This window comes from Pseudophryne corroboree, chromosome 6 (assembly GCF_028390025.1).
Source record: "Pseudophryne corroboree isolate aPseCor3 chromosome 6, aPseCor3.hap2, whole genome shotgun sequence".
Lineage (NCBI taxonomy): Eukaryota > Metazoa > Chordata > Amphibia > Anura > Myobatrachidae > Pseudophryne > Pseudophryne corroboree.
In genome coordinates this window covers 487,823,289-487,838,778 of record NC_086449.1, presented here as the reverse complement: position 1 = coordinate 487,838,778, position 15,490 = coordinate 487,823,289, and the positions used below count along the sequence as shown (strand labels likewise).

Genomic DNA, 15,490 nt, shown 5'->3' with positions numbered 1-15,490 from the left:
TTAGATAAGCGTGTGAGCGCCTTGTCCACCCTAGGAGGTGTTTCCCAGCGCGCCCTAACCTCTGACGGGAAAGGGTATAAAGCTAATAACTTCTTTGAAATTAGCATCTTTTTATCGGGGGCAACCCACGCTTCATCACATACATCATTTAGTTCTTCTGATTCGGGAAAAACTATAGGTAGTTTTTTCACACCCCACATAATACCCTGTTTAGTGGTACCTGTAGTATCAGCTAAATGTAACGCCTCCTTCATTGCCAAAATCATATAACGTGTGGCCCTACTGGAAAATACGGTTGATTCGTCACCATCGCCACTGGAATCAGTGCCTGTGTCTGGGTCTGTGTCGACCGACTGAGGCAAAGGGCGTTTTACCGCCCCTGACGGTGTTTGAGGCGCCTGGACAGGCACTAACTGATTGTCCGGCCGTCTCATGTCGTCAAACGACTGCTTTAGCGTGTTGACACTATCCCGTAATTCCATAAATAAAGGCATCCATTCTGGTGTCGACCCCCTAGGAGGTGACATCCCCATATTTGGCAATTGCTCCGCCTCCACACCAATATCGTCCTCATACATGTCGACACACACGTACCGACACACAGCAGACACACAGGGAATGCTCTTAACGAAGACAGGACCCCACTAGCCCTTTGGGGAGACAGAGGGAGAGTTTGCCAGCACACACCAAAAGCGCTATATATGACAGGGATAGCCTTATAATAAGTGCTCCCTGTATAGCTGCTTTTATAATATAATTTTTGCCACTATTTTGCCCCCCCTCTCTTGTTTTACCCTGTTTCTGTAGTGCAGTGCAGGGGAGAGACCTGGGAGCCGTCCTGACCAGCGGAGCTGTGTAAGGAAAATGGCGCTGTGTGCTGAGGAGATAGGCCCCGCCCCTTTTCCGGCGGGCTCGTCTCCCGCTCTTTAGTGTATTCTGGCAGGGGTTAAATATCTCCATATAGCCCCCGGAGGCTATATGTGAGGTATTTTTTAGCCAAATAGGTTTTCATTTGCCTCCCAGGGCGCTCCCCTCCCAGCGCCCTGCACCCTCAGTGACTGCCGTGTGAAGTGTGCTGAGAGGAAAATGGCGCACAGCTGCAGTGCTGTGCGCTACCTTTAGAAGACTGAGGAGTCTTCTGCCGCCGATTCTGGACCTCTTCATGTTTCAGCATCTGCAAGGGGGCCGGCGGCGAGGCTCCGGTGACCATCCAGGCTGTACCTGTGATCGTCCCTCTGGAGCTGATGTCCAGTAGCCAAGAAGCCAATCCATCCTGCACGCAGGTGAGTTCACTTCTTCTCCCCTAAGTCCCTCGTTGCAGTGATCCTGTTGCCAGCAGGACTCACTGTAAAATAAAAAACCTAGCTAAACTTTCTCTAAGCAGCTCTTTAGGAGAGCCACCTAGATTGCACCCTTCTCGGCCGGGCACAAAAATCTAACTGAGGCTTGGAGGAGGGTCATAGGGGGAGGAGCCAGTGCACACCACCTGATCGGAAAGCTTTACTTTTTGTGCCCTGTCTCCTGCGGAGCCGCTATTCCCCATGGTCCTTTCAGGAACCCCAGCATCCACTAGGACGATAGAGAAACCAATATATATGCAGTTGGAAAAAAAAAAAAGGATTTTAAACTGCTAATGATTGGTGGTGCTCCCAGGAATTTTGTAGACTGGACTACAATTGAAAAGGAGAGAAAAAGACAAAAAACCCTTGTTTGGGAGCACTCGTTTGTAATGATTTGTGTAATGTAAATAGAATAAATGATAAGTGAAATAAAACTTAACCTTTAATTGTTTCTTGAATAAAAAGAAATAAATATGAAATAATTGTGAGACTCGTGTCTAATGTTTGAAAAAAGGAACTTGTTTAACCTTTTTAGCAAATGAGGTACAAGTTGCCAGGAGAAGGTGAAAATATCAGAAACAATGTATTTGATGAATATCAATGTGTTCTGATGAAATAAGTGTATCCAGAACAATCACTGTACATGCCTTGGAATAAAGGTTTCAATGGAAGCGTGATATGGTAGCAAAGTTGAGTTGACTGGAACAAATCTTTGGAGAGAGAAAGAAAGAAAAGGGGGCCCACTGCACCTGGTATTCTCAGGGGGTTTCCATCCTGATACTGACCAGGCCATGCCTGCTTAGCTTCCGAGATCGGACAAGATCGGGCGCATTCAGGGTAGTATGGCCGTGGGCCTGTTGTGAGAAATGTAAGGAGAGAGATGAGAGAGAGAATGCACTCCTGTTGTCCGTACAGTACGTAAATCAACCATGTGTGGTCCGGGAGTGTTTTTCCAGAAGCAGAAGTGGAGGTATAGCAAGCATTGGAGAATTAAAAAGGGCCCACCGCACCTGGTATTCTCAGGAGGTTCTCCTTCCTAGTACTGACCAGGCCATGCCTGCTTAGCTTCCGAGATTGGACAAGATCGGGCGTATTCAGGGTAGTATGGCCGTGGGCCGGTATGAGGAAAATATGAATAGAAAGGGAGAGTACACTGCTTTCTGTACTTCACACTCAACCAAGGCCACTGATGGTCTCAAATTGGTATTTCCAGACAAGGTATATCAAGATGATTCGGAGTGTCTGGAATAGATATAGGTATAGTGTGGTAAGTGAAGTTTGGCAGGTAGTGAGCTCCCATAGGAAATGGTGAAAGGATAATATGTGGTGTATGTGTATATCTTGATACTTAAACTGAGTAAAGATAATAATAATTGTAATAACTTATAAGTAAAGAATATACCAATTAGTAATAGGACAGAGCTAGAAAATAACTCAATTTGAATGACAATTCACACAATAATTGCTGGTCCCCTGAGGGAAAGCCAGATGAATGATCATATGCTGGAAAGGAGCTCAAGGCTGGCTCCCAAAAATCAATTATTCTATGATAAATGCCAAAGAATAAAAAAATGCTACCATAAATATACATGTGTGTTGAAATCATAACAAATAGAAAATGTCACCATAAATGCACTTGTGTGTATAAATCACGATTAAATATCTGTAATAATTAAACCTTGGAGGCATAGGCGGGTGTTAGAACAGAATTATGCAGATATTATCTGTTAATAAAACGCTGTTCTAGAACAGAGAGTGTAGTGATAGATTTAGTATCTGTTATCACTACTGATATGTATATGGACAAAATCCAGTATGCAGTCGGTGCTAAGCAGTGAATTTAAATACTGGTGATTCCTGCTGCACATTTAAACCCTGGTGGTCTAGTGTCAGTTACCGCAGCCGCAAGGTATGCGGCGAACGTTGTCCAGGTCTCCTCTGTACACACTCCCGCTGCAGTGATGAGCGCGGCCGCCCGCTTCCGGAATGGGCGTGGCCGCGATGACGTCACTACGGACGTTCTCTCGACGTACGTTTCACCTGATTGGGCTTGGTCACGAGATCGCGGCCACGCCCATTCCGGAAGCGGGCGGCCGCGCTCATCACTGCAGCGGGAGTGTGTACAGAGGAGACCTGGACAACGTTCGCCGCATACCTTGCGGCTGCGGTAACTGACACTAGACCACCAGGGTTTAAATGTGCAGCAGGAATCACCAGTATTTAAATTCACTGCTTAGCACCGACTGCATACTGGATTTTGTCCATATACATATCAGTAGTGATAACAGATACTAAATCTATCACTACACTCTCTGTTCTAGAACAGCGTTTTATTAACAGATAATATCTGCATAATTCTGTTCTAACACCCGCCTATGCCTCCAAGGTTTAATTATTACAGATATTTAATCGTGATTTATACACACAAGTGCATTTATGGTGACATTTTCTATTTGTTATGATTTCAACACACATGTATATTTATGGTAGCATTTTTTTTTTTTTTTTTTTATTCTCTGGCATTTATCATAGAATAATTGATTTTTGGGAGCCAGCCTTGAGCTCCTTTCCAGCATATGATCATTCATCTGGCTTTCCCTCAGGGGACCAGCAATTATTGTGTGAATTGTCATTCAAATTGAGTTATTTTCTAGCTCTGTCCTATTACTAATTGGTATATTCTTTACTTATAAGTTATTACAATTATTATTATCTTTACTCAGTTTAAGTATCAAGATATACACATACACCACATATTATCCTTTCGCCATTTCCTATGGGAGCTCACTACCTGCCAAACTTCACTTACCACACTATACCTATATCTATTCCAGACACTCCGAATCATCTTGATATACCTTGTCTGGAAATACCAATTTGAGACCATCAGTGGCCTTGGTTGAGTGTGAAGTACAGAAAGCAGTGTACTCTCCCTTTCTATTCATATTTTCCTCATACCGGCCCACGGCCATACTACCCTGAATACGCCCGATCTTGTCCAATCTCAGAAGCTAAGCAGGCATGGCCTGGTCAGTACTAGGAAGGAGAACCTCCTGAGAATACCAGGTGCGGTGGGCCCTTTTTAATTCTCCAATGCTTGCTATACCTCCACTTCTGCTTCTGGAAAAACACTCCCGGACCACACATGGTTGATTTACGTACTGTACGGACAACAGGAGTGCATTCTCTCTCTCATCTCTCTCCTTACATTTCTCACAACAGGCCCACGGCCATACTACCCTGAATGCGCCCGATCTTGTCCGATCTCGGAAGCTAAGCAGGCATGGCCTGGTCAGTATCAGGATGGAAACCCCCTGAGAATACCAGGTGCAGTGGGCCCCCTTTTCTTTCTTTCTCTCTCCAAAGATTTGTTCCAGTCAACTCAACTTTGCTACCATATCACGCTTCCATTGAAACCTTTATTCCAAGGCATGTACAGTGATTGTTCTGGATACACTTATTTCATCAGAACACATTGATATTCATCAAATACATTGTTTCTGATATTTTCACCTTCTCCTGGCAACTTGTACCTCATTTGCTAAAAAGGTTAAACAAGTTCCTTTTTTCAAACATTAGACACGAGTCTCACAATTATTTCATATTTATTTCTTTTTATTCAAGAAACAATTAAAGGTTAAGTTTTATTTCACTTATCATTTATTCTATTTACATTACACAAATCATTACAAACGAGTGCTCCCAAACAAGGGTTTTTTGTCTTTTTCTCTCCTTTTCAATTGTAGCCTTGGTTTTTAACACAGGCTCTGCTGAATCCTCTAAGGATAGAATGGCCTTCATAGCTCTAATTAATTCAGCTATATCAACTGAGCTGAGACCCTCTTCCTCCTCTTCGTATGCCGAAGTAGAGTAAATTGAATTTTCATCTTCCGATGAATCATCTTGTGTAGCCTGTGAAGGTTTACTTACCATTGGTTTATCAGCTTGTTTCATATGAGAAGTTGCCGGCGGAAATTGTATACCGTAGGTAGGGAGCTGCATGTATGGGTTAATAGTGTACCCCATTCCTGGTAAACAAGCTGTAGGAATTACCAGCTCAGCTATACTGGACAAGGTCTGTGCAAACATAGCCCAAGGTGGATCCATCTGTACCTGACGTTGCATCGGGATCTGCCTTGTATTTTGCTGAAAAGCAAAACAATTTGCACATAAACCATCTTGAACCAGATCCTGAGAGGATAATACAGTTTTGCAAGACAAACATGATACGAGTGTTGGTGTTACTGTAAGTGTACCTTCGTCACTTTTGCCGCTCAAGTACATGATAAATATTCAGCACTTTCACAGTGTACTACACAATTTGTAACTGTAATCACTTTAACCTTCTAAAGTGATATCAATCTGACCCTACCCATGCACCGGCATTGAGGATCAGAAGAAACAACTGACATATATTAAAGTCAGCAATTACACTAGCAGTCAGTCACATGTTATATATTAGTCATATGAGCACATTATCAACTACAAACACATTTTAAAGTATGTAGGAGTACATATTACTGAATCCTGTTTTACACAGATCTAACGTATTCAGACGCATTGCGAAGAACCCACAGTAAATGTACACAAACTCATATGCAATAGGCACTTAACTATTCATACCGAACAAGCAGATAGAAATTTAGTGCTGTATAGCCCATACTCAGTAGAGTGGGATACAGGGAGACTCACTCGCTTCCAGGATCGATCAATAGTGTACACTGTCGCTCCGGGAACCTATAGTGAACACAGACGCTCAGTGAACACAGACGCACCGGTCACACAGTCCATGCAGCGACCGGGTTTCCTCGCGGTAGCGCTTAGTGAACACAGATGCAGCGGCCTATGCTGCGACCGAGTGCCCTCGTGGTAGCATCTGGGACGGAAGCGAGGAAACAGTTCATGGCGGGAGACTCTGCGGAAACTGGTCATGAACCGGGGGGAGGGGTGACCAGGAGAGCGTCTAACTCCCCCTGCTGACATCAACCCTAGGGATCGCGGCCTCATACTATTCTGGGTGCCTAAGTTCCCTAAGGCCTAGCGCTGGTGCACCCGCGGTGGCAGCCGCGTCAGCTACTGCTTGGTAGTCTCCTCCCAATACAGTGTGGCTGTGTCCGTATTCCATCTACTAAGCGGAATCGATGCCTTACCTTCTCTCTGTGCTCTGGCCACAGCCTGGTAACGTCTGCTGGACCTGCTAGTATATCCGACGCAGACGCTTGCCGAAACAGCACTGTACTCGTGGGTAAGCATTGTCGCGGCCCGTCAGAGAGTTCTTGGAGCGATTCTTTCTAAGCGTATAAGACGCTGTTTAGAAAAGATCACTCAAAAACTTAGTAAGACTAAAAAATAACATAAGAAAGCTTAGGGCTGCTAAAAGGAACAGCAGCCCTCTGACCACGGTCCAGCTCCTGCCGCACCAAACAAAAAACTGATTTGCCTGAGCCAGTGGGCGGGGATATATGGAAGGGCCCGTTGCATCCTGGGAGAACTGAAAGCTTTTGATTGTTTGGTGCCAATCCGCTGTCGCTCCATCATATCCCATTGTTATCCTGAGGATAACCTGTGGACCCTGCCGGAGAAATGTGGCAACCCACATCATTCATGTCTGAACAGAGCAACAGTTTAATTGCTTCATTGGATGCCGACTAATTAGCGCCGCAATAATCACAAGTGAACTCCTTCTCGCTAGTCTTTCTGAAGACAGACGCTTAGCACTAGAAATCTCTTAAATGGAGGTGTGAAACTAATTTTCCTTGCAAAACTTATTTCTTTTGTTGCTCTGCTAGTCCCTGGATGTACAGTAGTCTACGGAAAATGATTCAAACAGCATTAAACTGATCACCAAAAATATGAAAAATGTCTTTCCAGCTCTCACTTTCACAAAAGAATACACTTCAAATAGAATCCAATGATTTTAATAAATAGTAACATATTTTCTAAGTTGCTCCATTAAATATCTCCAACAAATAAAACAGGACAAGAAATCACCAAACCTGCTCCACCTCTTGCTACCCACTACTCCTGACAAGGCACTGAAGGTGTTGCTCTGCATATTTATTTTCCTCTTAGCACTAGACTAGGAATTTAAACACAATCTTGAAACACTAAAAGTTTGTTACTTGACCATACAGATGTGTGCTCACACAGCTAGCCTCCGTATGCCATGTGGTGCGAGACGCCTGGCGCAAGTGAGCAGTGAAACACAAGCAGACAGGTAAATGATTTCTCTAAATAAAACTAATATAATGCAATTTACTCTTATTCTAGTAATTGTCAATCAGTGCTGGATAAGAGTGAGCTGTCCACATGGATAGGAGGTGCACGAAAGGGAGTAGACTTTGCTCTATAAAGGGTAATATGGCTCTTTTGTTTAGGAATCTGAGCAAAAGATGCTGGAAGGGGCAATATTCTCTTCCTCATTAATGCTTTTTATTACAGCTAAGGCTGTCAAAACCCAGCGATTCATTTCAATTCAGATTTCTTTTTAGTTTTATGGGATTAGGTCAATCACAGGCTGTAAAGACGTAAAGATATGAAGTCAGGGATGTATTTGACATGATTATGAAGCAGCCTTCAGGCATATTCAGAACACAGTGATCAGTAAAGATGTTCTTCTGAAGCCTCTATAACGTTGGGAGGAGAATAACAGCTTGTATTACAATATGAGCCCAATAAATAGTAAAAGCGGTAGACGAGTATGCACACTTACTTGATGCAGGTCATTACCAAGAACATACTCCTGGAAGTACCCAGGTGCTGCAGAGGAAGCTCTAATTGCCTGCCATAGATTATACTGACATCCTCCCATATAATGAGATTTAACACCTGGAATGTGGTTATAGTTTCTGAAGACAAATGCTTTTAAAGGTATTCCTCGGTTAACGATAGTGCTCACAGCAGCAACCTGCAAAGAGACACACAAATAGTATAATGACACAATAATCTGATAGATTTTATAGAAAATTCTACAATATTAATACTGTAGTTCTTAAACAAATGTAACTATGCAAATATATACAAATATCACAGAATAAGAGCTGAATTAATTAAATGGTAAGAGGTCGCCTCAGGACTTGTAAATGGGCAATTACATCAATTTAGATGGAAAGCCCGGAGACTATTTATAAATAGACGAGCTTTGACTGTGCAGGGTTATTTTGTATATGAGGGACTACAAATAAATGCCTTTCATGCTCTGCTTGTACACAAATAAGAACAAAGAAGCCAGCAACATTACATGTAATGTCACAAATAGTACATCTGTCTAGTCATATGAAATGCCAAAGAACTGTGTGTGTGATTGAAACATGTTTGGGAATGCATGTGCATCTATATAAATGGCAGACCACAATGATAGTACGTTGTTGGCTGCACTGTGGTGGTCATTCCGAGTTGTTCGCTCGTTGCCGTTTTTCGTAACGGAGCGATTAGGTGCAAAATGCACATGCGCATGGTACGCAGCGCGCATGCGTTCACTAATTTAACACAAAACTATGGAGAATTACACAAGCTCGAACTATGTTTTTTCATCGCTCGAGTGATCGTAGTGTGATTGACAGGAAGTGGGTGTTTCTGGGCGGAAACTGGCCGTTTTCAGGGAGTGTGCTAAAATACGCAGGCGTGCCTGAAAAAAACGCAGGAGTGTCTGGAGAAACGGGGGAGTGGCTGGCCGAACGCAGGGCGTGTTTGTGATGTCAAACCAGGAACTAAATGGACCGAGGTGATCGCAATCTAGGAGTAGGTCTGGAGCTACTCAGAAACTGCAAGGAATTATTTAGTAGCAGTTCTGCTAATCTTTTGTTCGCTATTCTGCTAAGCTAAGATACACTCCTAGAGGGCGGCGGCCTAGCGTTTGCAATGCTGCTAAAAGCAGCTAGCGATCGAACAACTCGGAATGACCACCAGTATGTGCCGTTATCCCCTGTCAATGTAACGACTTCCATTTCTACCAACATGTCAGTATCTGAATCCCACAACACTGCATAGTTTAAATCACTTTTTTTTCTTCTCAATTCTCCTCTTGAATTGCGCAGTGGTCACATTTCAATACTTGGCAACCAACATTAAAAAGCACTGTCTACAGATTTGATGTGGGACGGCGGCGGCAGCTGTAACTAATAAACTGTCCGCTACTGTAAGTATCAAAGCAAAATAAACTAAGGAGCAGTAAGGGTTCCTCATTGGGTTATAAATGAAAACCTAGGATGCATTGGTATCCTTCTTACTTACTTAATGCAAAAAAAAGAAAAGAGAGGAAAATGGTTACAGGACATATGTATGCCATAGATTCCTTTTATATACCATATGAGAAAATAGGAATGATTGGCAACAGTGAAAGCCATCCCACTCATTCTAGCTACTTGCTACAGTAATTTCAACTATAGCGCCTGATTTTCTGGAATAATAAGTGATGGGGAGGACTACACTCAATTGAAGTAGCCTATTTTTTGGCTGGCACAATGTGGACAGGCTTGAGAAGTGCCAATAGATGTATTGTCACTACTTAAACGGTGTGCTTGGCTCCCAACCAGGTGATTCTGGCCTGGAAGAGCCAGTGGAAAATGTAAGTGAGTCAGTAAGATGCATTATAAAGCTCTGTTTTGTGTGGTGCACAAAGAAAGAAACTCGTCTTGCTAAAGAATAGCACTGGCTGAGGCTGTTTTAGAGCTAGACAGGCAGAACATTGTTAATTTTTTGTTGTTGTACCACTGAAACTATTAAATAAAATGGGTTTGGACATTTTTTTCGTTAAGTACCTGTGGACTGCTGATGTTCACCAAGTTAACACCAAAAGATGGCTATCCCACTATCCTTTCAACATATATGCAAGCTTTCCAAAACCTTGGCAAAATTTGAGCTGTCTGACATTCTATTTACATTCAAATGTAAGGTTACTAATGGATTGATGGTTTGGACTGTTGTAGCCCTCTAAAAAAAATGAAATGAAATTACATCCAAACAACACATCCCAACTCCAAACTCACTACAGTGATTACAAATATCCTGTTGTACAGTCTGGATTATAAGACAAAAGTACTTGGGTCTGATCCATATGTCACCAAATATTTACTGCTGCGGGGTAACCCAGACTGTCTGACATTTCTCAGCATTTGTCACTATACTAGACTGAGGAAAAAGGGATTCCCAGTTTTTCTTATGTCTCTAGGCTAAACATTACGCATTTAGGGGTCTATTTACTAAGCCTTGGATGGAGATAAAGTCCCTGGAGATAAAGTACCAGCCAATCGGCTCCTAACGGACAAGTCACAGGCTGGTTTTGAAAAATTACCGTTAGAAGCCGATTGGCTGGTTCTTTATCTCTAGCGACATTGGGGGTAATTCAGAGTTGATCGCAGCAGCAAATTTGTTAGCAGTTGGGCAAAACCATGTGCACTGCAGGGGGGGGCAGATATAACATGTCCAGAGAGAGTTAGATTTGGGTGGGGTGTGTTAAAACTGAAAATTTAAATTGCACTGTAAAAATAAACCAGCCAGTATTTACCCTGCACATTAAAAATATAACCCTATCAAATCTAATTCTCTCTGCATATGTTACATCTGCCACACCTGCAGCACACGGTTTTGCCTAACTGCTAACAAATTTGCTGCTGTGATCAACTCTGAATTACCCCCTTTATCTCTATCCAAGGCTTAGTAAATAGACCCCTTAGTAAATTACCACCCCGCACCTCTTGTCTACCTATGTCTCAATGCTGCATTTGTTCTGTTTTTACATTTTGTACTTCTCGTGTCACCTGAGATTCTTGTATTGTGACATGTTGAGAGATTATGGTTGAGAGATTATGGATTTGAGAGATTATGGTCTTGAGTGAAGATAGCCTGGTCCCACGTTTCTGGAATTCAACTCCCCAGAAGGTAGTCATCTATGCTGTCCACTATGTGATTTGTTGGTCCGGCCAAGTTCTAATAAATCAATATAAAACTTCTTAACAGGGCTTACATTTTTCACTGGCTCTAATACACCATATCCTACCAGCACAGTCGAGTCATTGCCCAAAACGTTATGCAGGATCTGCCACATTTATAAACAATTCCTGGCAGTGCTCTGAGATTAACATCTTTGGTATAAACTCCAATGTTGTGGTACTCTCCTTGGAGTCTGAATTGTTAGCTAATTTCGTTTCATGGTCACCCATGCTTATACCTGTCATGAGACATGTCTTCTTTCGTGCAGTATCTATTACTTTAGCCAGGAAAGTTATATTGAGGAAATGGCTTGCTCCAAATCTTTGGAAATGGTTAAAGCTGATCTACTTTCCATATTTTACTTTGATAGATGACAGCAATGCTTTCTACTGAAAAAGGAGCTGCCAGATTAAAAAAACCCAAACATGTCACCTGTACCTGGACTATTTGCGCACTACATCTTTACAAATCATGAAAGTTTTTGAAAGTTCCACATTGTCTCTATTGTGTAACCTTAATTGATGTTTACACGTTTTACACCTTTTTTTATGCTCCCTGTAGTGTATAACACAGTACTCATCTTCTCAGTGATGGTAAACCCTGGTTATTTCCCTTCCTTCCCACATCTTCCATCTTGATCCTTCTCTACTATTTTTCCTCATTTTCAACTTATTTTGCTTCTACAGTAGCTCTATTATACTTTTAAAAAACAAAATCCTATGGACGCTGTTAATCTAGCTCAGCCACGGGTTGCCTTAGTTTGTTAATTTTTTTTGCTAATGTTTCACTGTTTCTTTATCATAACCATATACAGTATATGTGTGTTATATATATATATATATATATATATATATATAATGTATATTGGAGGATGGCTCAATCTATGCAAAACTTTGTGCCTACATTCTCTTGCTGTTTCTCTAGGTCTGTATTCTATCTACCATTTTGTGTATTACCACACAGTTTGCTGCATATTATATTTAATGTTTCGATCCTTTACTTGGAATCAAAATGGTTTAAAAAAAAAAAAAATACTTCCAACAGATTCTCCAAACCAAATAGTTTGAATTGAAAGAGAAACATTTTATAAAACACATGCATGATATGTAAGGAAGAAACTGGGCATGATTTGTCATTTAGCCATGGGTGACCTCCAGGAGAATCTTGGTCTTGCCCGCGTAGATAGCACTTACAGATCCAATATAACCTGGATCTAGTAGTAACTAGTGAGTAAACTACTATTAGACCAGGTTAGCCTGGATCTATTAGTGCAGGCTGACAGTGGATGCCCGAATCAGAAAATCTCTTACCTCACCTAGCTTGCTTGTCACTGAGAGGATATCCTTTTTGAACACTGTATACTGTAATAGCGTTTTGAGGAACCGACAAATTTGTTCCTACCCTTAATACGAGCCCCCCGGCAGTCTCCGACAATGGGGTTAAGAAAAGGCCACATGCTCAGTAGAGTGCAAGCATTATCTTTAATAGCTAGTGATTAACTTCCATTCTGAGATAAGTGATCTCACGAATGTCTGGTTATAAATGCCCCAAAATGTAAACAAGTTTGGTGTGATTACTGTATATATATATGTATGTATATATATATATATATATATATATATATATATATATATATATATATAGGAATGGTTCAGTGGACATTTAATACTGGATAGCTTGTAAGGCACTTTATTGCACATAAGTAAGTTCTATCACGGCATTCTACTGAAGATCCATAATCTAGCTAGCATGTTGTTATCCAAATTGCTGACCACCTGTACAACCAGAGTCATTCAGAATGTTCTGCAAAGCACCAGAGACTGGAACTCACATGATGATCCAGCACTTCCTGTTGGGAAGCTTTCATCAATATGGGATGTTTTATAACACAGCAGTGACTCACCAATGATACGCAGAGAGTGGCTGACATTCAGAAAAACAGTATGTCTGGTGCCTCCGCTAATCAAATTACTATTTGCTATGCAACATTTTATAAAGTGGCCTTTGTTTTTTACAGAAACTTAATGGCATTACATCAGCACTTGATGCAGCAGAATATAGCAGTGAATAAACTCCCATCCCACAGTTGTATTATGCTAAATGAATAATTGATCCACTTAAGGGTAAGTGATGATTTTCAATTGCTGGAAAACAACTTTCTTGCACAAGAAGCCTTTTGTTTTGGAACTGTAAAGAAGCAGAAAATAAATCCACTTTTTTATGCTTATGTCTGGAAGGAGGAAAAATCTTAGCCGTAATTCTAGAGTTACACGTGTTCTGGTAACTGAGTGCTGCTGATATTTACTAAAGATGCTGCTTATTTTGGGGATTAGGAACACATGACTATTCAGTAAAGAAGCACCTTTAATCGTAACAACTCCACTTAGGTGTCCAATGTAAAAAACATGGGGGGAGGGTTAGGATTACCCTGCGGGGAGTGGGGTTAGGGTCCTCCAGGAAAGGTTAGGTAGCCATTGGGGGAAGGTAAGGATTCTGTCGGGATTCTCACTGTCAGGATACTGTGGTTTGACCGCCAGCATTTCGAACCCAACCTGTTACAACTTGTATCAACTAAGAGGAAGGCAAACAATTTGTTGTCATAATTTAAAGGGCAATACTGTATGCTGTATTATTTATTTTCACCTTACTACTACTACTACTACTACTACTACTACTACTACACCATTACGTCATGGTATGCAAATTATGGTCCTGATTCTGAGTCACACACATCAGTTTCATATGTTAATGCGGCAATCGGCAGAACAAAGAGGGAGAAGTACTAAGGAGTCTATCTTCTAAGGACCCTATTCAGGTTGGATCGCTAATCTTGCTAAAAAGCAGTTGCTGCAATTAAATAGTTGCCGCCCAGAAATAGAGAAAAAACGCCCGATGTAGAAATTACGAATGCATTGCAATATGCGGGATGAGATCGCAAAAGCATATGCAAATACCAGATCAAAGAGTTTTTCCCTCTGCGCCAGGCAAGGTCGTCCACAAATTGGCATACGCAAGAGGCTGGAAGTTGTCATCTCTGACGTCAGAGACCCACCTGAAAAATGCCTTGCCAAGTCTGCGTTTTTACAAACAGACCCACAAAACGCCATGTTTCCTCCGCTGGCTTCCTGTCAATTAAAATGTGATTGCGTTGAAGCACAATGCATTTGCAGAAATAATAGCGGGTGTGCATTTTCTCAAATTTTGCGATCCAACCTGAATAGAGACCTAAGCCTTGGAGATAGAAAGTGGAGGGAGATGAAAAAAAAAAACAGCCGATCGTAACTGCCATGTTACAGGTTGTGTTTGAAGGATGGTAAAGAGCTGACTGGTGAGTACTTTATCTCCGTCCACTTTCTGTCTCCAAGGCCATCTGAAAGTGCAAGCACTGCCCTCTGTTCTAGCATCCCCCACCCCCTCATTAGTATCAGCACTTGCACCAACTCCATGATAGGTGGAAGAGATCCGTCTGAAAACATGCGTTCCTTACCTGTAAGCACGACTCACATGATGATGTACACACATGTCCATGGCACTCTCACGAAAAATAGCCGTTTTGTGCATCTTGCTACACTTCCCCCAGTTGCCACTCCTACTTCAAGGTGGTCTCCGTTTGCACAAGAGAACGTAAGCATGGATCTACTTGATCTACTTGTGACTTTGGACGTATCATGTGGCAGTGTGCACACCGTGTTTTGTGATTCAAATGAATGAGTAGACAGCTCGAAAACAGGGGATATGTCCAACTCAGAACAGGCCCTATGTGTGTATTCAACCTAAACCTTGTCTGAAATACATGTAAAAGTTCTCCACTGGCATTTATTGGAAACAAAACTGTACCTACTGTTTCTCCGCTGCTGGGCCTATTTTGAATCTTTTTGGGCTGAGCACATTCCAACAGTAAGTGCTTTTTTTATCGAAATTGAAAGAAGTTGAATTAAAAGTAAATGTATTTTTTTCTAACCACCAAGAAATACTTTGTAATTGTTGCTTCAGGTTTAATCCACCTTTACAAATCTGCACTTTAACATTATATTGCATTTTTTTATGTTTGAAGGAAACATAGGGGCTAATTCAGACCTGATCGTAGATGTGCTAAAATTAGCACATCTACGATCCGCTTCCCTGATGTGCAGGGGGATGCCCAGCACAGGGCTAGTCCGCGCCACATGTCAGTCCCTGCCCCGTCGCAAAAGTACAAAAACATTGCACAGCGGCAATGC

The 15,490-nt window shown here is 41.9% G+C and overlaps 1 protein-coding gene and 4 pseudogenes across 2 annotated transcripts in view; 2 read left to right on the top strand and 3 right to left on the bottom strand.

Annotated features, from left to right (window-relative positions):
- Nucleotides 1-15,490, bottom strand: part of PNPLA8 (patatin like phospholipase domain containing 8) — a 215,319-nt gene that overhangs the window by 57,871 nt on the left and 141,958 nt on the right. For both annotated transcript variants that reach the window (XM_063927296.1, XM_063927297.1), the window contains one exon: nt 8,053-8,247. In XM_063927296.1, coding sequence (XP_063783366.1) covers nt 8,053-8,247 — 195 coding nt within the window. The remainder of the gene's footprint in view (nt 1-8,052; nt 8,248-15,490) is intronic.
- On the bottom strand, nt 2,078-2,194 carry LOC134937287 (5S ribosomal RNA; annotated as a pseudogene).
- LOC134937140 (5S ribosomal RNA) lies at nt 2,339-2,456 on the bottom strand (annotated as a pseudogene).
- On the top strand, nt 4,301-4,418 carry LOC134937570 (5S ribosomal RNA; annotated as a pseudogene).
- On the top strand, nt 4,563-4,679 carry LOC134937284 (5S ribosomal RNA; annotated as a pseudogene).